At 36.7% G+C, this 26,023-nt stretch overlaps 1 protein-coding gene across 5 annotated transcripts in view; it reads right to left on the bottom strand.

Moving 5' to 3' along the window:
* Nucleotides 1-987: 987 nt before the first annotated feature.
* Nucleotides 988-26,023, bottom strand: part of LOC115210218 (serine/threonine-protein kinase Nek4) — a 505,173-nt gene continuing 480,137 nt past the window's right edge. For 4 of the 5 annotated variants that reach the window (XM_036502160.1, XM_036502161.1, XM_036502159.1 and 1 more), the window contains 3 exons: nt 7,510-7,567; nt 6,179-6,260; nt 988-1,127 (listed from right to left, as the gene is read on the bottom strand). In XM_036502160.1, coding sequence (XP_036358053.1) covers nt 1,029-1,127; nt 6,179-6,260; nt 7,510-7,567 — 239 coding nt within the window. In that variant the 3' untranslated portion in view covers nt 988-1,028. Of the gene's footprint in view, nt 1,128-6,178; nt 6,261-7,509; nt 7,568-19,826; nt 20,005-26,023 lie in introns of those variants that run through there. The other variant, XM_036502164.1, reaches the window with a different exon arrangement.

Genomic DNA, 26,023 nt, shown 5'->3' with positions numbered 1-26,023 from the left:
AACTATTTTTAGAATATATCTGGGTTCATTCTATATAAAACAGCCTTAAAATTGTTAACATGAAATATGCTTAGCAATCAGAGCTTTAAAGAAAACATGAAATTTGACTGAAATTAGAAAACAGAACAGAAAACTCATTCAATCAATAGCAACATTCATCATTATATAATATCTGTTTTTCCATGCTGGGATGGAAAGTTAAGTAGGAGTATTCTACTTGCAACTTTTGAAGAGAAACCTTAGTTGAAAGTGACTGAACAATAATTTTATAGCTTTTGAATAAAATAGTTAACCTGATAACATTTATATTCACACTCTTTATTTGAATAGCATTTTACATAACATATGATAGCTTGTGAAGAAGAGATCCATTTGAAATGTTTGATTACAAAATTGTAAATAGTTTATGGATAAAACATTTATAACAAAATGTAATGGAAAATGATACCATACAAGTTAGGAAAAATATTAAGGAAAAGAAGAGGACAATTATATATACAAGTAAAACTTCCTTATTGGATTAGATTGAAATAACATGAAAATTTGAGAGAGAGTTGGTGACTATGTTGTAAAAAGTAGCATTTACTTCAGGTATGATTTTTGGAGAAAAACACATGGACAAGTGAGAGAACATAAATAATTTGAAACTTGTCTCCAAAAACAAAATATGTACACAAACAGTTTGAAGAGTAGACAAGATGTTTCAGAATCAAAGCAAACAAAGACATACATAAATCTGTATACAAGTTTCTCAAAGAAGTTTATCCAGGAACCTGCAGTAGTCTCTGAAGAAATATCCCAAGCAACAAAGAATTCTAATGAAAAGCATGGGGTTTGTTGTTTTTCAAATTTTAGCTCATAATGAGATGAGTAGAAATAACATCAATAGAAATGATTAAGCAGAAGAAGGTAATTAAAAAAAATTTTCAAACAACAAATTTCATTGGTTTTACATTATATTTTCTTGCTGCAGTAACTTTTGAAGTATTTTTTTGAAATATTTAGTAATTAATACCAATAAGCAGCACTTAATAGCTCACTGCCATCTGTCTGCAGTATTTCAGTTGCCATATTTTACCAGCATATTGATCAAACTTCTCTTCTCCAAGTAATTCTTCTAAGCGGGGCTGGAAAAAAATAAAATAGCGACTAGAGTTATTGAAATGAACTGTATCTGAACAAAATAGAATGGCAGAAGTAAGTCAAAAAATGAATTAACATTAGAAACTATTCATAAAATAAACTAATAAGTATGTCTCTACAATAATCAAGCTACCAATAAAAGAGTGAATACTTACTACTACTCCAAACCCTTAATAGCAACAACTGCCATTGCCACCGCTTCTCTCACCATCACCATCACATTACATGCTAGCAACAGCTGCCATTGCCACCACTTCTCTCACCATCACATTACATGCTAGCATGGGTTGGATTGGTTGTTGCTGTTTCTCCTGGAGTCAGATGACTACTTCTTGTACGTAAGTTTCATTTTGGGGCTTGACTTGTACAATTAAATGCCTTTTCTAACACCATAAAAGTGTATTTTACAGAGTGTACTGAGTGCATTTTATGATATCAGCAATAGAGGGGCTATCATATTTTTAACAAGAATGAAGAGTCCTCTCAAACTCCACAGGTGTACTGTTTATTAATATGATTAAAGTAAGAATAATTAAGATAGCAGGCATTTTTTATTAATGTGATCTCTGTTGCTGATAAAACAGGTCATAAAACTCTTTACTGCATTACTTCCATTTAGTTACTACTTTTGGTGAAAAAGCAAAAAAAAAATAATAAATCATCTTCATTCTACACACTGGATTGTAACTATATTTCACACAAGTGTTGCTTTACAAAAATCTTTATACAATCTCTAATTTGTTCCTTGGTTCAATTTGGCACACAGATGTTTATTGAGATAGTTGCATTGGGTTGCTTATTTTGGTATCCTGATATATATATATATATATATATATATAATATATATATATATATATATAGAACTCTCAAGGGAATTCCTGTGCAACCATATGGAAATCATGAGATGTTCAATAGTCCTGTTATCATTTGCTTCACAGTTAGGTATCCCAATTGAATCATGCCACAATAGATTAACCACTTTTGATGGTCTGGATCTAAAGGTTGCTGGATCAATTCAAGTGACATTTAAACTCAACAACACCGATGAGTCCTGTGAATTTATTGTGGTAGACAGCCCATTCTCTTTTGGGCTGATTGAAAAAGATGGATCTCTTCATATGTGTGTTGATTACAAGGCTTATTTAAATGCACATATTGATACCCATTTTTTTCCCATACCATCAATTGACAATCTTCTCTGGTATGTCAGGTGGAAAATTTTTCTCTACTCACGATTTAAAGCATGCACATTGGCAAATAGCTATAGTGGAGGGAGCAAGGTGGATTTGCACTATTAATACAATCAATGGTCTCTACCTGGTTAATAGACTTCAAATGGGCCTTAAGAATTTGAGTGGCTGTTTCAGAACTGCATGGAAACTCTACTAAAAGGGATCAATTTAATTCATTTTGTCATAAATATCAGCCTCATCTCCATGAATAAAGCTAATGTTTTTTTTTACTAATTGATCATTATGATTTATAAGTAAAAATTTAAAATTCAATAACAATGTTGTACAGCTGGAAAAAGAGTTTCAAGCATGACAACCATTGAACTTTTGACAACCATTGAACTTTAATGCAGAGAAATTTTTCAAATGAAATTACAAAGCTTTATTCAAATCTATGTAGATTGTGTTAAAAAAAAAAATCTTCAAAGAAATGCTTTTCAGTAAATAGTGGAAAACAAAAGGACAAATAATTTTCAACTATTAAAGACTGAGAAAATATTGCAAAACTTGCTACAGGACATCAACAATGAAAATTACATTAATAAATAAACTTTGCTATCTTAACGATTCTTATTTTAGTCATGTTAATAAACAATAATATCAATAATAACAGGAATGCCATTGTGTTCACTCTGTATTTGTACTTGATGAAGTGCTATCAAAATTATGTGGTTGAATAAATGTTTCCATTGCTGTATTTCACTAGGGAAGTACTCAACCCAGAGTATCATCATAATCACTATCATCATTGTTTAATGTCTGTTTTCCATGCTGGCATGGGCTGGATGGTTTGACATGGAGTTGGTCAGCTGGGGAGCTTTCCAGAATCCAATTGTCTGTTGTGGCCTGGTTTCTATGGCTGAATGCCAACTACTTTACAGAGTGTGCTTAGAGCTTTTTACATTCCACCAACATAAGTGTGTTTGTAGAGCACCAGCACAAGTACATTCTATGTGGTACTGGCACCTGCAAAGGACAAGCCTGAATGTATGGATGACAGTGATTTTACTAAGCTTGACGCATTTTCTCAAGTATAGCAAATCACCACAACTCTTGATCCCTTGTCATTTCCTCAGTAAGGCCCAGCATCCGAAGATCCTTTCCCACTATTTCATCTCATGTCTTCCAGGATCTACCTCTTCCATATGTTTCCTCCTCAATTAGAGCTTGGCACTTTTTTATGTAGCTGTCCTCATCCATATGCATCACATGACCAAACTAGTGCAGTCTTCTCTCTTGTATATAACATCTGATGCTGCTTATTCCCAATTTTCTTCTTAAATCATTTACATTCTGTTGTGCATGCACACTGACATTACCCATCCAGTGGAGCATACTAGCTTCATTTCTTTGCAAGTCCTCTGTAGTCAAAGCTCATGTTTCACTGCCATGTAAAATGGCTGTATGGACACAGGCATCATACAATCTGCCTTTCACTCTGAGGGAGAGGCCCTTAGTTATCAACAAAAAGTTGAAGTTCTCTGAATTTTGCCCAGCCCGTTCTTATTCTAGCAATTACACTTTCAGAACTTCCTCTTCTACTGCTTACTTGGTCTCCTAGGTAACAAAAGCTATCAACTACTTCTAATAATCCACCCAAGCATTTGAGGGAGTGTATTGTCTGTGCATTTTTAGTGCTTATTGTTTCCACACATTTGCCACATACAAAGACTACATTCTCTGTTAATCTTCCTGTGATACCGCTACACCTCATTTGTCCAAAGCTTGCACTGGGTACAACGTGAGGAGTTTTTATCCACACCATTCTTACATGTCAAGCAGGGCCATCTCCCTGAAGGGACTCGTGATATGTCTGTTTTCCTACTTACTAGGACTTTGAGTTTTAGCTAAATTAACTCTAAGGCCCTTAGATTTCAGGTCTTGCCTCCACACCTGAAATTTCTTCTCTAGTTCAGGTAGTGATTCAGCTATAAGAACAAGGTCATCAGCATAGAGGAGACCTCAGGGGAAGCCAGTCTTGAATTCATCTGTTAAGGCCTGGAGGACTAAGATAAACAAGCGGGAGCTAACAACTGAACCTTGGTGAATTCCTACTTGTACACTGAATTCATTGTTATACTTGTTGCCAACCTTCACCTTACTGGCAGCATCCCTGTACTTGGCTTGTACAGCTCTCACTAACCACTCATCTATCCCTAACTTCCACATCGACCACCAGGTAAGGGAACAGGGGACCCTGTCAAAAACTTTCTCCACATCAACAAAAGTCAAATAGAGAGGTTTATTTTTGGCTAAATACTTCTCCAGTAGTTGCCTAACCAGGAATATAGCATCAGCTGTACTCCTACCTGGTCCAAATCCAAACTGCATCTCATCTACACTCACTCTCTTCATATTCAATTGAGCTATTATCCTTTCAGTAACTTTCATTACTGGGTCCAGCAATTTCATGCTTCTGTAATTATTTCTGTCTAAGGCGTCATCTTTGCTTTTGTAACAGCTGACTATAATGCTGCTACATCAATTGTTGGGTATGACTCCCTCATGGACAACTGGATTAACTATACAGGTGAGTAGGTCATATTCTACTCCGTCAGATATTTTATGCATTTCAGTGGTGATTCCCGATGGGCCAGGGACTTTCCCTGTCTTTATATCCTTAACTGCTTTATCTACTAAGTTATTGTTGATTTGGATAGCTAGTCCCTCAGTTGGGTCTACATTTGGCAGACCCTTCTTCCCCCATGTATGCTTTACATTTAGCAGCATTTCATAATGGCATTTTCAAGCTTCTTCCTTTGCAGAATCATTAAATGCAAGTGAACTATCATCCATGCGGCCACGTTTTTCTCCTATAACATGATTTTTTCTTATACACTGTCTTGCAATCTGAAGCACTTCAAGTCTCTGGTCCTCATGCCACAGAACATTGGCAAACCTCTCTTCTGCTTCTTTCCTGGCTAAATATACCTGTCTCCTATCCTCCCTTCTGGCTATCTGATACAGTTCCCTACTACCATCACACTTCCACTCCTTCCAGACCTGTTTCTTTTTACTAATGGCCCTGTCAACAACACTATTTCACCACCATATCACTTTAGGTTGAGAAGGGACTTTGCATCAGCTACAAATTTAGTCAGTGTCCCTCAATAGGTTGTTTTGTAGGAACCCAGTTGTCCTCCATGTTATATGTCACTATATCTTCCTCTTTTTTGTAAAATGCTTCAAGTAACATGTCTCTAAATCTCTGGCCAATCAGAGAATCCTTAAGCTTCCAGACTGTTCTTTTTCACACTGATTATCTTCTCAGTAGTCTTTTAGCCCTGTTTCTGAGGTTACTAATGACTAACCTATGTTGAGGGGCGCATTCTTCACCTGAGAAAGTTTTGGTATTTATAAGCAGCCATCCTTCCCGTTTTCTGGTGAGAATGTAGTCAATCTACCTAGCGTGCTCACTAGATTGAAAGGTGAACAGGTGATTTGCAGATTTCCTGAAGTTTGTATTGCAGATCATAAGGTCATTTGCATCACAAGTCTTCAGCAGCCTGGTTTTCTCTTCATTATGGGAACCAAATCTGTTACCACCATGCACACCATGGAAGTTACCTGTATGTTGCCCATTGAATCATCCCAATGAGAAGGTCACTATCATTTGTCAATGAGGTAGCCTGCAAAAGGGTGTCATAATATACTCATATAAAAGAAACACAGTTTCTTTTATGATAAACAAAATAATATAACTATTTTACTGAAGCCTGAGACAGGTTGTGTATTACCAAAAACTTGTCATTGCATCAACTAAAGGAAAGTTTAAAATATCAAAATTAATATGTGAAACTGACCTTAATATCTTCTTCTTCAAATTTATCAAGTATATCAATAGCTTGTTGAAGAATCTGTTTTCCAACTCCACTTTCGCAATTCCTGGAGAAATAAGAAAAATGAAAATAAAATAAGATTAAATTTTTTAAATTATCAGCCTCATCTTTAAAGATAAAACATATTTTTATACTTACACTAGCAGTATCGCCCGGCGTTGCTCAGGTTTGTAAGGGAAATAACTATAAAGCATTTTTAGAGAGTTATAGCCAAAAAATAGCAAAAAAATGGAAAAAAATGATGGTAAATTTTTTTTTGAGAGTAAAAAAAGGTGGAGCTGCGTCCCCTAGACAGTTTGCAGTTTGTGTTTCTGATTCTCGACCCCATGTCGAATTTATCGATTTTTTTCAGAACTGGGGGAACTTTTCAAAATTTTCGCTGCGTTAGTTTTGAATTATGACATTGGGCTATGTGTGTGTCAAGTTTCATCAGAATCGGTCAGGGTGAGGGTACAAGCAAACAGACACACAGAAACACGCACAGACAAACTGCCGTTTATATATAGAGAGAGATATATATCATGTTTTCATTGGTTTGACTGCCAATCATCATAATACCAAACTAGAAATTTATATTCCTAAACTAAGGGCATAGGTTTGGTTGTGTGATTTTGAAATTCATTTTGCAATGTGGTTCTGAGCCTAACCCTACTGCATGGAACTCTTTTGTCTTCTACTATCTACTACAGCCTTGAGTCAACTAATGCCTTATGGATGGAATTTAGTATATGTATGTATGTGTATATGTCTGTATTTGGTATATGTATGTCTGTATGTATCTAATATAACTGTTAATAAGGGCTATTTTTAATACTGTTATGACTTTCTCATAAAAGATGTAGCATTTTCTAATATTTATATCTACAATGCACAGTGTAGTTATAAATATTGATTTGTAACACAGGCAACAAATTTTCAAGGAATAGTACAGTTGATCATATGGAGGATGAAAAGAAAAGATCATCTCAGCAGGAATCAATGTCAGAAAGTAAAAGGACATAACATAATACAAATTTCTAACATAGGCTAGGCCACCCATTTCTTGGAAGCTGATTTAATCAATGCAGTAAATGGTAGATAATTATCTTATTGACCTTAGAACAATTAAATGCAAAGTTGAGTCCAGCAGAATTTGAACTCAGAATGTAAATGAAATACAAGAGAGAGCATCTGAGTCTCTATTAATTTAGTTGTATACTGTACTTTACAACACATAGGTGTTGTACTCTATGACTTTTACACTCAACATATTTTTAAGAATAAGCAACAAATAGAAGGGTTATTACAAAACTTACTTTTCTAGAATATTAATTCTGTCTGAAAGACGTTTTGTCTGCACCAAAGTTTCAGCACCTGCAAATTGAGAAAAGGCTTCAGGTAGGAATAATAAAACATTACATATTTTGTGATTCATAGTCCATTCTTCTAGTTATATTTGTTTATTGTTCTCTAAATTAATCTCTTTGGAGGCGGAAGTGTTACTTTTCTCATCTAATATGATAAAGGAAAATGGTAGGTTCTATGTAGTATAATCATTAACATGATCACCCAGAAAGTGATTCATGCTCAGCAAAGGTCTATCCCAATCTTAAAAGTCAATTTATAATTATTCACATTTTTAAAGTTAATTTTTGTTATAAACACCAAATTTGAAAGCAATATAACACCACATTAGCTAACTTATCTACTGAAGGTTAAGTGAACTACAAGCTATCAGTAAAAAAAAAAACAAAAGGCAGAATTGTTAGCTTATACCATAAAAATATTTACAGCATAACAAATATATATAGTCAATTCAAATAAATAGGCAATTAAAAAACAGAGAAAAAAGCAAAATATTGAACATGACAATGTTCACAAGAAATATACTGACACTCGGCGAAGGGAGAGAGTTGTTGTCAACATTTCAAGTATAGCTCTTTATCAGAAACAGGAAAGTCCAAAGAGAAAGAAAGAAAAATGAGCAAAAACCACCAACATTCAATGTACGGTTACATTTATATATATATATATATAGGATAGTGGTACAACAATGCACCAATATTTACTGGAAATAGCAATCGATAATATACGACACTACAGTAAAGCTTCACTGTATATATATATACTGGCAAAGATGTTGGGGAGGTGGGGGGTGAACATAAAAAATTTCATCTTACCTGTAGGAAGAACACTAAATAAATGTACAACCCAGATGTGGATAATCTAGCACCTAGGTTTTGAACTTTCCAAATTACATTTGATTAGTTCTGTTCAGCTAGATTCACCTAGACAAAATTTCAAATGTTGCTACATCAATGCCAGTATTACTCGTCTGAACGCTTAGCCGTTAACAGACCAAGAATAGTGAAAAAGTTTTCAAAGAAAAAATTAAATAGTGCAAAACAGTAGTATTGCTTCCTAGTAAAACAAAGCACATGATTAGGACATGCCCTCTACCCAGCATAAACATCACAGCTACAAAGATATCTTAATAACTAACAATATAACATAGAACTGAATCACCCTAAAATAAAATACATTACAAGAACTATACTTGAAAGTAAGCTTATTAAGTACCTATCAACTACAATACACAAATAAACCTGCCAAAACAGTAACATAAACTTTGACTTCAGCCAGCAACTGGTGTAAAACTGAAGTCAAACACACAAGCTTACAAACAGATCAGATTTCAGATTCAAAACAACTTCCCTTTACTCCACCCTGAACCCTACCAAACAAACAACTAACTGTATTTGGTTCACTTCAAGCCTAGCTGGTTGAAAGACCCTGAATGAATCCGCACAGAAAATTATGCCCAGTTGCATATGTAACTGCCTATACTCTGTGCAGTGGAAATATGTGTAGGTCATCATAACCATAAAAATATGCTGTATGAAATAGTAAATAAATTTTGGGGATGTGCCAGTCTCCATATTCTCTATTGTTATAATTATTGCTAATACACGCGCACACACACACCACACACACACACACACACACAGTGTTTACTGTTCTGTTATGGTAAGATTAACAAAAAAGTACTTCATTTAGTGAGAGATATCATTCAATGTACACTGTATTAAAATAAGAGCTACTAATAATTTCTTGCCATTGAGACACATGATTAGGCAGATTTTTATAACATGTTTTGTGTCTCCAATCAATCTTTAGGTTCTGGGCACATGGTTTGTCCTTTTTGAAAATCAGGACACTGGTACATATGAGAAACCACAAGAAAAAAAACAAGGTTTATGCAAAAAGTGCAATAAAACAAAGGGAGAAGACAAGAAAATTAAAGTTGTCTCCTTTGACTGTAGAAATCATACTTAAACAAGCTGATGTACACTAATTCAGTGGAGAGGAGTCCAAAGTCAGCAAGACTGCTACTCAATTTGAAGAGGGTGATGTCCTCCGTTCACCAAAAGAAATTTGTCCATATGCTTGCATTTGCTGAAAATTTCAGATCTGGAATTAAGTAGTGTGGTGGAATTCTTGGATCAAAAAAGAATGTACAATCTTTCAGCTTTGCCTAAGTTGGAGAAATAAGTTGGCATAGATTTCTCCATGATTCTCCACTTGATTGTATGTGGTGTGCTGTAGATCTTCAAACCCATATGCCTTATTAAATATCTAATCTCTCTTCAAAGGAAATATTTGATAAGGCAGCCCCTTCAAAGATAAGATATATTACAACCCTTCAATTAAAAATATGAAACTTAAAATAGACCTAGGAAATTAATATCATTTGCCTCCCTCCTCTCTCTAAACATTAAAACTAATGTAGGCAAGAAATTCCTGGCTCTTTTAGGTAAGCATTTCCCAGGAAGATTTTTAATAGGCATTTGATAAAAATATCATACATGAAGAACATTGCCATTTGCATGCCTCACCAAGATTCCACTCCCAGTTGTATCTGTCAAGACCCTGAAGCTTGCCCACCTGACCAGATATGGATGATAAGCCCCATACTTATGAAATAAAAGTCACAGCAATACTTCAAGATAACATAATTGAAAAGAAAAATTACATCAGTTTATGTGAAGGCAATTTTAAAAGACATTATGCAAACTGCCAGTCTTCTTTCTTCTTTCTTTATTGCCCACAAGGGGCTAAACATAGAGGGGACAAACATGGACAGACAGAGGGTTTAAGTCGATTATATCAACCCCAGTGTGTAAATGGTACTTAATTTATTGACCCCGAAAGGATGAAAGGCAAAGTCGACCTCGGCAGAATTTGAACTCAGAATGTAATGGCAGATGAAATACCACTAAGCCTGACGTGCTAACATTTCTGCCAGCTCGCTGCCTTTTGTAGATATGCCAGTCTTCTTTCTGGCACATCTACAAAAGTAAAGTCACTAAGTTGGCTAGCTATATATGGGGTTTGAAGACAAACTACACACCCCATATTGTTTGATACTGTTGATTTTTAATATCTAGGCCTTTGCTTCTAAAATCATTAGGTTTCACCAAGCTTAGAAATAGATATTATCCTGCATGCAAGGAAATCCCTCTTTTTTTACAGTGATTCCACTTGGGTCAAAAAGAGTGAGGATTCTCTATTTGATGTACTGACGGGGACATATGATGGGGGTGGAGTTGTGTATGCTTATATTTTGGAACTTATATTTTGCATAACCTGCATCTAGAATTCCCTTTTATAGATGCAGGATTATACAGGGTTGAAGGTCTTAGAGTCACCCATAATTTAAATGGCCATGAGTTGCATAAACTTATGAAGAATCTGATTACTTTCTTCCAAAGAATGGGCTTATGGATTGTGATAGAAAGTAACCATAATAATGTGGATTCTTTTAGATATAAACTTAGATTTGCAAATAGATAAATTTAAACCCTATTGCAAATCCAATAAAAAGCTATGTTATATTAGCAAAGAATCAAATCATCCACCCATAATTCTTAAGAACCTAGTTAGTGATATAGGAAGGTGCATATCATCAATAAAAAAGATGAGACAGCATTTAAAAATGCTGTGCCGTATTATAATAATGCATTAAGGAAAAGCAGATTTTCGGAGAAAATCCAGTATAGTCAAGCTAATTCTAACAATAATAGACAACATAGAACTAGAACTAGGAAAGTTTTGTGGTTTAATGCAGCACTTAATATTGCCATAAAAACTAAAATAGGTAAGGAATTCTTAAAATTAGTTTCTAAACATTTTCAATCTATCCATAAGTTCTATAGAATTTTTAGTAGAATACTGAAGATTAGCTATTCTTGTTGCAAAAACTACCTCTTTTATTAATCAACATAACACAAAAATTATTACAAAAATAACACAGTGCTGAATATAAGCTGAGGAACTGCAATTGCAAAGATAAGACTTGCTTCTCATTAGAAGGTAAATGTCTTGAAAAAGGAACTGTTTACAGAGCTGAAGTACAAATAGATGGCTCACAAGAATATAAAACTTACACAGGGGCTTTGGAAAATTCCTTCAAGATTTGGTTTTATTCCCGCTAAAATTCTTTCCGATACCCCGAGAATAGGACAGCAACAAGTCTTGCAATTGCAAGAGAATAACACCCACCTTTTCAATATCAGCTGGACAATTTTGGAAACAAAAGCCCCATCACACAAACATTGAGCGACATGATCTTTGTCTCTCAGAAAAGTTCTTCATCCTGTTCCAGGATAAACATGCAGGCTCTTAAATATCTGCAGGCATGCTGCAAGAGTTAAAATGTCAACTGAAAAAATACCATATGGGTAAAATTTTTGACTTTCACATTTGAATTTGGCGTTATACCTTATATATAGTTATTTTCGTATTACAATGCTACTACATAATTCGACATCACATTTTATATTTTACATCTGGCTTTTAAGAAAGCCTTCAACTGTTTCACAAATTTAAACTGAAGTTTCACTGAGGTTTATTTTTTACTCATTTTTACTCTTTTTTATAAATTCAAATTTTTTATTTTAGATTTATGTATTTTATATTACATTTAATTATTTTATATTAATTTATTGTATGATTTCCTTATTTTAATATTCTATATATCTGACAGTTTTTTATATGTTTGTATGTGTATATACGTTATGGTGTGAAGATATATATATATATATATATTTACGTGTATATTTATTTGTATTTGTATGTATGTTTGTATTTATGTAGATATCCATGTCGTTTTATATGTGTATTTTTATATGTATGCATTTGCAAGCTGAATGAAGTAGCCAACATTCGTAAGATACTTTTAGGAATGCCAACATCCAAATCATCTCACTTTATACCTCTATTTTTCTCTTTCTAACTTTCTGTTTCTTATATTTCTTTTTCTTTTTTTCTGTTTTCTTTCTCCCACCACTTGTTATTCTCTGAGTTTCTTTTTGTTTTCTTTCTCTCACTTGTAACAACTAAGTTATATAAGCATACACCAGGAGGTATTATGCGTGTGCATGTGTGCACATAGATACATGTATATGCATTTGTATATATTTATTTTTTGGCTATATTTGTCTGTATATGTATGCAGCCATGTATTGTTTAGTGTATATATAGGCTGTTTGGTATGTGTATGTATTGCTAAATGTATATTTCATTTAGGGTAAAAGTTTTTTTTAAAAGGATATATCTTTTAATTTATTTAAATTTATTAATATTTTTTTTATCACTAATTATTTACCCTGGGTATTCAGGTTTATTTTCCTTCTACATACGCTATTTTGATTTAAGGTTTTCATTGATTTTTATAATAATGGGATCTTAAACCGCAATTGTTATTTCATGCAACCGGTCATTGAAAAGACCGTTAGTTGAAAGGACCAATGAAACAAAACCATTTTCAAATGTGTATCTATCAAACTAATTGTATATTTATTTTGTTCCATTCTAAACAAAACTGTCTGACAAACAATCTGAGTAACAGTTTTTGTGATATTTTTGCTGCTTTTTAATAGAACATATTACTCTACCTCTGGTATTTGAGTACTATTTTTTTCCATCTTGTTTTGCATCTATGTGCTTACTCTGGTATGTATGTATATATATATATATATATTGGGGTGTCCTGTCTCCAGGGTCAAAATTTTTTCTGACTGCCCTTTTGTCTTGTGTGGTGCAAGTAGATGAAAAAATGAAGTATACAAAGTGACAGGGCTCTAAAACCATTTCTGTGCGTGCATAAGCCTCCTGAAGTAGAAAAAAATGCACTTTTTGGCCACTTTTATTGTGCTTTAATATTTATTTCATAAGTCTCATGTGGATCTAAATCATGCTAGAAAATTAAGGTGCATAATTTACTTTTAATGATTTTATGACAAGTACAATGTAACATGGTTAGCAAATTTTTTAAATTCTAAATCACCTTCCAAGATACATTTTTGAATATACTTTTAAAGTATATAATACAAGTTGTACCATAAAAAGAATCCCCAGTACATAACTATTCAGCTGATATTTAATAGGAAATATTATGACTATATGTTCATTGTTCACTTAGCACTTAAGCATGGGAAACCCTGCTGAAATATTTGAAATACATTTAATTGCCATTCCAAACCACCTAGGCGGCTGCACAGGCGTTATCCTTTTGTTCATGTGGAAGGTTCCCCAGTACTTGGATGATGCCAATGGTTAGCTTGTGGAAGAAAAACAACAAGCTGTTAGTAATAAAACATTTAAGGTAATTAACGGCGAATGGAAACCAGGAATTGAAAAATGAGAGAGAAGAAAGATGAAGAGGAAATGTTCTTAGCTTGGTGTCTCAGGCGAGCCATATAGTAGAATTGGTTCGACTGTGGCTTTGAAGATTTTAAGTTTGAAGTCTCTACTTAGATTTGATGACCAGATCTTAGGCATATCATTACAGGCTGACCAGGCCATACCCTTTTTAGTTGGAAAATTTTTTCCAGATAATATGTATGACCCAAGATATTTGTAATCAGAAACCATATTTAAGGGCGTACTGTTGAGAGTATGGATGATGAAACCACTGTTGGACAGACACTTGTTTACATATTCAGTCTTGGTCTCGTTGAGGTAATGACCTACACAATTTGAGGCTTGTTCGAGAGATTGTAAAAGAGACTGGGCATTGGAGAGAGAATCACTGATAAGAGCGATGTTGTCAGCAAAGTCAGTGTCTGTTAAGTATTCAGCTGTGTCTGGAACTTCTTCTAGGTTTTATTTCAAAGCCCTTGCCAGAAATGGTATCAACTGACATACGTAGCACATAGTCAATGACAATGATGAAGAGAAATGGGGCGAGTGTGTCTCCCTGCAGTATTCCAGCTTTGATTGAGAAAGATGATGTTTCTCCATCAGGGGTTAAGATGGTTGTAGACGCATCTGCGTAGAGGACCTTGATGGCAGAAATGATTTTGTCTGGAATCCCATAGAGCTTAAGGATTTCAAATATCTTGTACCTATCTACAGAGTCGAACGCTTTAGAAAAGTCTACAAACACCATTGTAAAATCGCGATTAAATGCTTTTGATTCTTCAATAAGTCTGCGTAGGCACAGTATTTGGCTCAACGTTGAGCGCCCATGTCTGAATCCATTTTGGTTCTTTCAGAGCAAAGGTTCAACAAAAAGGATGAGATGGTTTAGAATCAGTTTGTTATGATTTGAGATTGGTGCCAAATCTTTGGAGCTACAAAAGTGGAAAGTGTGTGGCTGCAAAGATTGAGCAAAAGTAGTGAAATCTATCATCCTTCCAAATTATAGCTGGGATGTTGTTGGAACCAAATGCTTTCAAGGCTTTCAGTTGTTTAGTGGCTGCTGTTAGTTCAAATATGGTAAAAGGGGAGGTGTTGATTTCCAGCGTATCTGATATAGGCACACTTGGAAGAGTGGAGTTATCAGGGATTTTGGCATTCTTTCCAAGAAGGTTTTTAAAATGAGTTGACCAATTTTCTAAACGCTTCTTAGCTGATCCCCCTTTAATTCTAATTGATGACCCAGAATTTTTGCCTGATAGGTCTTTGATGGATTTCCAGGCAAGATGATGTTTTTTACTAATGTGCTCTTTGGATAGTTTGCTAATTTTGCCGTTGATAAAGTCGACCTCAGCGTTCAAGTAAGCATCATCAAGATTCTTCTTGGCAGTTATGAGTTGGATCTTCAGTGACTGTGATGGAGAACGGTGGTAAGCTAGTGATATAGACTTTAGATGGTTTCTGGCTTCGATGACATTTGGAGAATTAGAAGGTTTGCTCTGGCCCCTACTCTTTTTTTGGGGAAGAGTAGCCAGTGCAACTTCCTCTGTTGATTTGATGAAGCTGCTGTAGACTTCTTCAATGTTCTCAACATCTATTTCAGAAGTAGACAAAGATTGAAATTTGTTATAGACCTCAATAGTAAATTGCTTGGACATATTGGGGTTAGACGAGACTTCCTCCCAGTCGATCGTTTTTATTGGGTGTGGCTTAGCTTTTTTGGATGAGCGAAGACTAAGCGTAACGGTAGCTGATACAATTCTGTGGTCAGAGCCAACAGAACTAAAGGAAGAGTAAGATATCGAGTCTTTGACACTATTGTGCCACTTCTTTCGAAAAATGAGGTAGTCAATTTGTGCCCTATCACCAAGTGGAGCCTCGAATGTCCAAAGTTGTCCTTTTGATTTCATAAAATAATTGTTGGAGGTGTAAAGATTAAATTCCTCTAAAAAGTTTTTGAGCATTTCCCCGTTCTGATTAGTTTTAGAGTTGAAAGTAAACTTGGTCTCATCGGGTCCTAGTTTAGCGTTCAGATCACCAGCTATAACTAGAAAATTAAGGAGATGTACTTACTCAATGGTTGAACGAAGGGTTGTATAAAAATTCTCAATCTCGTCTGCCACAGACGAATTATGTGGGCTATACACACATACCAATGTTGTTTTCAGATTTCCATCTATCTCAAGCACCAAAATTCTAGGCAAGATTGACTCTATACTCAAGTCGATCGTATACTCAAGTCGATCACTAGCTTTTGATGAAAGTAGAAAGCCGATACCTTCAACTTTTGAATTAACAGTATTCTTTGATGCTGAGGAGGTTACAAATTGATAAGAACCGACTTGATGGTATTTAAGTATGTCGTCAGGGTGGTAGAATGGGTGTTCTTGGACAGCTATTATATCAATGCTGTGTGATTCTGCATTTGCACCAAGTTCTTCTAAACGGCTGAGAGAACTGAGGGTGTGGGCATTGAAGGTGCTGAGTATCATATGATTTTTACAGCTGATGAGATGTTTGTTTGGTGTTATTTGGTTGGGAGCTGACTATTCTCCATCAGGTGATACCCGTCTGTTAAGATTGAGGGCATCACTGTCATTGGATGCCCTTGGAAGTGCAACGTGATCAGAGAAGTGCAACGTGAGAAGTGCAACGTGATCAGCAAAGCAGGGGCTCGACCTACATCCACAGGTATACCATTAAGTCTGGTTCCCTGGGGAAGAGGAATCCTGGTGCAGTTAATTGTAAATTCCATAGTCTTTTCAAATGGCTAATAATGTGTGTGTGTGCTGCAACTACACACATTGGAAAGCATTGTACAACCAAGCACTAAAGAAGGTCTTTTCTCCTCCATCAAATAAAGCTGTTCCTGCTGGACGGCAACCCAGTATTTCTAAGCTATGGACTGAGTGATTTATTGTAAGGTTATCTACCTAGACAGATTGCCTTCACTACGGCTAAGGAGCCCTTTCTACCCCTCTGACACAGGTTGTACTGGTTTACAGTTTACCAGTAGTAGGATATGATGCTGCATACATTGGACCTGACCTGACAAGGGCAGCCTAATAACTTTTTGCTTCACTTCATTTCATAAGGCCAAGGGAGGGGGATAAAGAGAGGGAGGGAGATAGAAAAAGAGATAAGAAAGAGAAGGGGAGAGAATAGAGAGAGAGAAAGAGGGAGAGAGGGGAATATAGGGGGCAGCACCAGTGAAGGAGGAGGAATTGGGAAAAGAGATAACTTAAGGGGTGGTAACAAATTCCTGGACAGGATAGAACATAAGAAAGCCCATGAAGTATGTGTGAGAATAGACAACTGTTATAGTGGTGGGAGGAGGGATAGCCGGTAGGGATGGTGGGACAAACACAGTAGAGATATCCGGTACTGGTAGTGGGGGTGGGTAAGGGCCGGTGCACAGTGAACAAGCAAGTAAGCTTGGGGACGATGCGGTGAAAGAAACGGAATTAAACAAGGGGAGAAACGAGTAATTTACTTAACGAAATTCTAAGAGATAGAATTAAAATTATTATTTGAGGGGTCATTGCCAATGGTTAGCTTGCGGAAGAAAAACAACAACAAGCTGCTAGTAATAAAACATTTAAGGTAATTAACGGCGAATGGAAACCAGGAATGGAAAAATGAGAGAGAAGAAAGAAGAGGAAATGTTCTTAGCTTGGTGTCTCGGGCATCGTTTGGTAAAGAAATGGAGGGGACCGCATGACACTAAGGGTTTTAAAACCGTAAGCTGCAACCGGAAGTGAGTTTAGCACAGCAAACAAGCAAGTTAGCTTGAGGACGATGCGGTGAAAGAAACGAAGAAAGAAAGGGAGAAACAAGTAAAGCTTGAGAGGCGACTGGATGGAACTTACACTCGCCTCCTTATGAGAGTTCAAAATCTCTCGTTGAAGTGTCATCCAACCAAAATACAAATATATGGAAAACAACCACCTGTATCATCTCTTGTGAAAGGTAGGAGAGTCCAGTTTGCCGGACATTGTTGTAGAGCTGAAAACGAGGCAATTTCTACTCTTCTCCTCTGGAAGCCATCTACTCACGATACCAGAGAGCGCACACTCTCCTACCCTGATGTAATCTCCAGGGATACAGGCATCCAGCAACAGGACCTCCGTAATGCTATGATGGACCATGAAGTCTGGCGTAGCATAGTAAATTCCATTGCCTTGACCACAGTCGAACAATGATGATGACTTGGATGATTTTCTATGTTAAATAATCTTTCCTTTTGCTTTCCTGTCTCCCAACAGCTTTGGTGTATCTTGAATCTTTTCTGCCAATCATACATTTTCTGGGACCCCTTTGATCTCATATGAACATGATCTTTTCATGCTTGTCTTTCTCAGTTTCTTCCTTGTCTTTTTTGATAATGTTCTCTACATCTTTGGTAATTATGTCAAAAAGATCAGGTAGCAGATTTTTGGTGAAGCTCTCTTGTTTCGGCTGCTCTTTTAAACTTTTTCTACTTTTCAGAGACACCAGCTTTTTATGTGTCTGTAGTAAATCTAAAACTTTCTTCTTCACTTGATCCATTCACACTTTGTTATGTATTGAAACAATCTTATTCAACAAACAACAGTCACTATCACATTTCAGTTGGTGATGATGTCTTACACCACAACAAACAATATGCTTTTCTTGCATTTTAGGATTGTTTGTCCTTGTGTGGTAGAAATATTGCAGAATTTCTTTGGAGGTAGTTGACTATCTTTAATATCTGAAAGTGTTTTACTAATGAGAAATATTTCTTTGCTTGATCTTGTTTTTGCCACCTTATTTCAATTGTATATATCACTTGTATATAAAACTTGAATATCAGTTTTAAAAAGTCAGCATCTTATCACTGTGCAGTTAGTTGTATATATCACTTTAAACAAAAATCAGTGTCCTACACCGCAAAAAAATTCTATGACCAAAGGAACAACCATTCATTAAATGCAGAATTGATTTCAATTATCACTGAACGCTCTTACTATATTCTGCCTATATTTTCTTTCTAGATCTCAAATAAAAGATATCCAAATTAATGTTATGTTGCATTTACCAAAAATATTATGACACAAAGTATATTGTTAACATTGTCAGCTTTTTTGATCAAAAGTCTTTTTTATCTCTTCCCTCATTATAGTTCAATGGTTTAACCCTATGTGGCATACTCAGCCTTTCTAACCCTCCTCTTCCACCCACTGACCTGATCTCCCCTTCTCTTTGTTCTCTCCTATTCATGGTTGTTTAACATCTAGTAGATGTGATTATAAGATTTTAAGATAAAATCATTGGAAATATATTTTACACTCGCACCATAATTTTCTAGCATAATTTAGATTCCCATGAGACATTAAACAAACATTAAACAAATACCTTTTGATATGACACAACACAAGCACAATAAAAATGGCTAATTTTGCAACCCAAACGCATTTTTTTTCAACTTCAGGAGGTTCGTGTATTCACAAAAATAGTTTTAGAGCCCTGTTACATTGTATACCTCATTTTCTCATCCATTGACACCATACAAGACAATGGTGCAGTTAGAAAAAATTTTGACCATGAAAACAGGACACCCAAATAAATATGTGTTTTACAGAAAAAGGGTTGAACAAAAAGTTCAAACTTTAAATTTTTCTAAAAAAAATTTGTTTTATAGAAAAAGGTTTAATAAAATGTTGAACCTTCAAAAGTTAGAAACTGGAATTGAGAAAAAAAATTTTTAATTCTAATTCCCATTTTGTTGCCAATAATAGTTTTAATAATAAACTCTTTCCTTCTCTTCCTCCTCTTTCTTTTCCTTTTCTCTCCATTCCATTTTTCAATCGTTTCTCTTCATCTGGGTTCTTCCCAGACCTATCTCTCTTTCCTGCTTCTTCTCTCTTCTTTTCCTTTTCTCTTTTCTTTCTTTTTCTTTTCTCTCTTTCATTCCATCATTCACCTCCTTCCATCTTTCCTCTTTGAATAGCTCATTATCCTTCTTCCTGGAACTGCCTTTGTTTCATGTTTCTCCTCTCCTCCACCCCTCCTTTTTCTTTTCTCTCCTCCATTCCATCATTTGTCTCCTTCTGTCCTTAATCCCCCATCATATTCTTCTATTTGTGCTCCTAAAAGAAATGATATAGTTAATCTTCATTTATTAATAGAAGGGGATTGAAGTAGTGGTATTCCCTGCACCTTTGAAAATAAGATGTTTGCTAATGAGATGAGCATTTCAAAAAGTACAACGAAATGCCAATTAAATTTTTTTAAATGGTTTCAATTCTAGCTTCTAACTTTCAAGGCTCAACATTTTATTAAGCCTTTTTCTGTAAAATAACAATTTAAAAAAAAATTAAAGTTTAAACATTTTGTTGAACCCTTTTTCTGTAAAACAGGAAATTTTTTCCATTAAAATCTCTTGTCTTTTAAGATTACTTTGTATATCATTTATTATTTAGATTATCATTGAAGTACCATTGCCATCATTAGCTAAATTTCTGTTTCACCCCTATACCACATTGAGGTGGTTGTTGGTTTTTATGGGGAAAAGGCCATCACTGATTTTTAATTTTTATTTTATAATGTACATAAAATATATCTGATTATTTAGCTCCATACCTCTCTTGAGCTAGCAGACCTACAATCAAAGATGTTTCAGCTTGACCAGCCATTCTTTATTTCTGATACAGTATGTCCAGAAATACATCATCAGATATGTCTTTACTAAGAGACAGTAGAAAGTGGTTTGAAGGCAATCTAGCTGCTATTTGTTACAGGTAAAGCAACCATGTTGTCTCACATAATCACCCTCTATTAACACTAAAAGGGAAAAAAAGTACTAATTTAATGAATTAATGAGAATTCAGATATAGTGTTAATTAAATATGACCTGGCGATGATCACTGGATAGAAGAGACAAATAATATGACTTCTCTAGTGTTTTGAGGTAGTGTTCTCTAGTGTTCTGAGGTAGAGAGGAATAGTTAGAGCAGACAGCATGTTCAGGAGATAAAGGAGGAAATGTTAGAGAGAAAGAGAGGAAGTTACAGTAGTAGGAGGATGAAGAGTGTAAGAGGGAAATGTAAATGAAAAGACAGAGAAAGAGAGGGAAAGATATATATATATATATATAAAATATTATTGGTGAATTGAAGAAATGGAGCTGAACGAAGATTGAACAGAAATCGTTTTATTTCATTCTACACGTGTTTCGAAAGGTACAATTTACCAAAATCCGATTGAATAATGAGACCATATTGTGTCTTTCTCTTCAGGAAGAAATAGGAAATCCGTTGGAAAAAACAAAAACAGAACAGAGGCGGAGCAAAACAAATCGAACTAGGCTCCTAAGAGCCCATGGCAAAACTGTTTATCAGTGTATGTTAAGAACCGGTGGTTGAAGATTTTAACGGGTCAGGCAGCGGTCATTCCTGTGGGTGAGGGTGTGTAGATGTTCTTTGTGACTGAGAATAAAGTTCTGACTATTTAAGGAATATTGGATGTTTTATAAGGGGCGAGAAAAAATCTACTTAGAGACATGTGTGTGTTTACTGTTCTATATATGTGTGTGCTGGCGCAGGTTGGCAAGACCTCCGTCAAGGGGTAGAAAACATTTTTTGTGTACGTGTGTGCGTTTGATCGCTCGGCTGTCAGTGGTTAAGCCGCTCTACACAATGGCTACTGCAGTAAGAACCGTTGGGTGGCAGAAAAAAATATATTATGTTTTATGTGTGCGTGTGTTCGTCTGAACCTGCCTTGTCAAGGAAACCCCCCGTCATCAAAAAACAAAAAACAAAAAACAAAGCCCCGTTTATCTTACGGGAGTAATTCCCCTTGCAGTGGTTAATCGTAATTATCTTAAAGGCTATTTCAGAATTTGTTACCAAGGGCTATGGGTGCAGGTATTATTTATAAACGCTATTTAAAAGCCAGATAAGTGTAACGCCGCCAATGGGGGCATCGAAAAGCCGACTGTAAAAGTCCGTTTACCATCCGGCCTCTGGCGAACAAAATATGGAAGAGTTCGGAGACACAAAGGTTGCACTTCCTTCTGCCCCTATCAAATGGGAGGGCCACCGACAAAATTGACCATTCCAGCCTGTAGCTTGAGTTCGTATCCTTCAATCGCCATATTAGCTTGCTGAGTCCCGTGGTCTGGCGTTTGTTCATGTCCCGGAAAGTTGCGTAATGATTGGAGATTCGCAAAGCCAATCTTGATGATGAGGCCCCTACATAAGTGTAGACATCTGAGTCCGTGTAAACCTTGCATTGGTAGACGGCGTTTCTGATCTTGGAATTCGCCGACGTGAATCTTATTCTGCTAGGATTAGTTTCTGAAATTAGAACTGCGTTCCTGTCACTATATTTGTTACGAGAACTGCAGCCGCTTACTACTTTATTTTCCACTACGTCACTATTAACTAACGGAATAACCCCTGATTCTCCACTATCTATCAGAGTGCTGTCATTGCTAGTGCCCGTGGTGCTGCTATTGCGGGAAATGATGCTGGGGTTGCTATTGGGGCTCTCTACCCTACTCCCATTGTTACCGTCAACCACAACACCCCTATTTATAACTATACCCCTAGTGTGTACTCCCTGGCTGGAGCTGAGATTATGTGTCACTGTACTGGATCTCATATCATTATTACTACTATAATTATTCCTACTGAGCATTAAACCGGGAGCGGAAGAGGCTGTGCCTCCGGAAAAAGGTGATAGGGTCTTAGTAAGTAGCCTATTATTATGGGAGGCGATTATCTGGGCGAGGTTTTTAGTGTTGGAGAAAGCTATCCTAACTTTATGCGAGTTAACCGTGGAGTTAATATTTGGAATTTCTGGGGAAGTTATTGGCGATGGCTTGTCTAAACATGAGGGGGAGGTTAGTTCTAATCTGCTTACCAAAGGGAATTACAAACCATATATGCTTATTCCTATCTGTGTGATGGGTCGGGACGCCAGCTCTCGCATTCGGGTGGGTGATTCTCGGATGAATAACGGGTTTTGGGTTAGTGTGAGATCTCCCGGACCGATAATTGTCCTTGTTCGCTAAATTAAATGCGGGAGCGACTGCCCCAGCACCCGCCGCGCTCCCGTCCCTACTTAAATTGTTTATGTTATTATAGACGGCCCTATCCTGATGACCGAATGATGGCATCGGAAGGGCCGGATCAATATAAATTACCTTCTGCCTATAACCGGCCTTGGATAGTGCGGCGTTATAAAATTCCGCTTTCTGCATAAAAATATCGGCACTGGCGGACAAGCCAGACAATCTTAGAGAGATGTTTTTAACCAAATTGTCTGTTACGGTTTTGGCATGATTTGAGAAGACACTGACATACTTCAAATTAGTGGAAGGCTTATGGTAAGGGCAGTATGAGTCGCTATTAAGGTTAAGTGTAACGTCTAGGAAATTAGCCTTGGTGAGTTCATTATCAAAAACTATACTCATGCCCATTCTATTAAAAAACCTAGCTAACCTGCTCTTAGTTTTCTGCACTATTCTGTTCGTGGTGTTTTGCAGGTAAAACAGACAATCGTCACGATACAGGCCGCCCGCGATCTCCGGGAATTGGTCGGACAATTCGTAGAGAATATATATTCCGACCAAATCGGCTATCTGCGCACTATCCGAACTACCCATAGGCACATCAAATTCATTGGGAGTATCTTTACGGATCCACAACTTATTATCAAACTTAATAAACGATTTCCTGGCAACTAAAATGATATCTATCTCTTCTCTGGTGAGGCCAGCCTTGTTGTGAGCACACTAGGGTTAATCGAGGGGTAGAAGCTGGCGATATCAAACTGAATGAACCTAGTACGGTTCTTATTGGGGATGGAAGAGAACCACTTCACTACCTGCGAGGAGTTGGCCCAGAGGCTGAGCTTCAGCTTGTTTACTAAACTAGGGATATATTTATCTAAAATGTACTTACTGATTATCCCGATATCAGAGCTAGCAGGGCATATGAGTCTTAGCGCTGGGTTGGTGTGGAAGTTCGGTTTATGGTCCTTCACTATAAATCTGGGTTGCTTAGGGCTAAGCGGCTGAGTTCTCATTTGAATTCAGTGTTTAAATATTATTTCCTTAATTTCCAAGTTTACCTTCCTCAGGGTACTCCAATTGGTTTTTCTATAATTTTTCTTGATCTCTTTACCGAGTAAATCTAGGTACTGCTTAATGGGTAGCTTGTATGTGTTCCTGGTCTTGTCGGACTGGACCAGGACTCCGTCCGTTCTATTAATGTCCTTGGTAATTTTATCTAGGTATCTGAGGTGGACATTTCTCCTGGGTGACTTCCTGAACTTAATCTTTCTAACTATGTCCCACAAGTCGTCCTCAAACTTCTTCAGTCTTGGGTTAGGTGGCGGCGTATCCAATGTTTTAAAAAGCCGGCCGTATTCGGACGATGCTGTTGTCCGGTTCGATTTTAGATCTTCGTTCTCGTGGAAGAAAACCTCGCCCAGATAATCGCCTCCCATAATAATAGGCTACTTACTAAGACCCTATCACCTTTTTCCGGAGGCACAGCCTCTTCCGCTCCCGGTTTAATGCTCAGTAGGAATAATTATAGTAGTAATAATATGAGATCCAGTACAGTGACACATAATCTCAGCTCCAGCCAAGGAGTACACACTAGGGGTATAGTTATAAATAGGGGTGTTGTGGTTGACGGTAACAATGGGAGTAGGGTAGAGAGCCCCAATAGCAACCCCAGCATCATTTCCCGCAATAGCAGCACCACGGGCACTAGCAATGACAGCACTCTGATAGATAGTGGAGAATCAGGGGTTATTCCGTTAGTTAATAGTGACGTAGTGGAAAATAAAGTAGTAAGTGGCTGCAGTTCTCGTAACAAATATAGTGACAGGAACGCAGTTCTAATTTCAGAAACTAATCCTAGCAGAATAAGATTCACGTCGGCGAATTCCAAGATCAGAAACGCCGTCTACCAATGCAAGGTTTACACGGACTCAGATGTCTAAACTTATGTAGGGGCCTCATCGTCAAGATTGGCTTTGCGAATCTCCAATCATTACGCAACTTTTCGGGACATGAACAAACGCCAGACCACGGGACTCAGCAAGCTAATATGGCGATTGAAGGATACGAACTCAAGCTACAGGCTGGAATGGTCAATTTTGTCGGTGGCCCTCCCATTTGATAGGGGCAGAAGGAAGTGCAACCTTTGTGTCTCCGAACTCTTCCATATTTTGTTCGCCAGAGGCCGGATGGTAAACGGACTTTTACAGTCGGCTTTTCGATGCCCCCATTGGCGGCGTTACACTTATCTGGCTTTTAAATAGCGTTTATAAATAATACCTGCACCCATAGCCCTTGGTAACAAATTCTGAAATAGCCTTTAAGATAATTACGATTAACCACTGCAAGGGGAATTACTCCCGTAAGATAAACGGGGCTTTGTTTTTTGTTTTTTGTTTTTTGATGACGGGGGGTTTCCTTGACAAGGCAGGTTCAGACGAACACACGCACACATAAAACATAATATATTTTTTTCTGCCACCCAACGGTTCTTACTGCAGTAGCCATTGTGTAGAGCGGCTTAACCACTGACAGCCGAGCGATCAAACGCACACACGTACACAAAAAATGTTTTCTACCCCTTGACGGAGGTCTTGCCAACCTGCGCCAGCACACACATATATAGAACAGTAAACACACACATGTCTCTAAGTAGATTTTTTCTCGCCCCTTATAAAACATCCAATATTCCTTAAATAGTCAGAACTTTATTCTCAGTCACAAAGAACATCTACACACCCTCACCCACAGGAATGGCCGCTGCCTGACCCGTTAAAATCTTCAACCACCGGTTCTTAACATACACTGATAAACAGTTTTGCCATGGGCTCTTAGGAGCCTAGTTCGATTTGTTTTGCTCCGCCTCTGTTCTGTTTTTGTTTTTTCCAACGGATTTCCTATTTCTTCCTGAAGAGAAAGACACAATATGGTCTCATTATTCAATCGGATTTTGGTAAATTGTGCCTTTCGAAACACGTGTAGAATGAAATAAAACGATTTCTGTTCAATCTTCGTTCAGCTCCATTTCTTCAATTCACCAATAATATTTTAATTTCAATTATCCGCACCAACGCACGGTTGCAACACCATAT

This window comes from Octopus sinensis, linkage group LG4, assembly GCF_006345805.1.
Source record: "Octopus sinensis linkage group LG4, ASM634580v1, whole genome shotgun sequence".
Taxonomy (NCBI): domain Eukaryota; kingdom Metazoa; phylum Mollusca; class Cephalopoda; order Octopoda; family Octopodidae; genus Octopus; species Octopus sinensis.
This window is presented reverse-complemented; position numbering and strand designations above follow the sequence as displayed.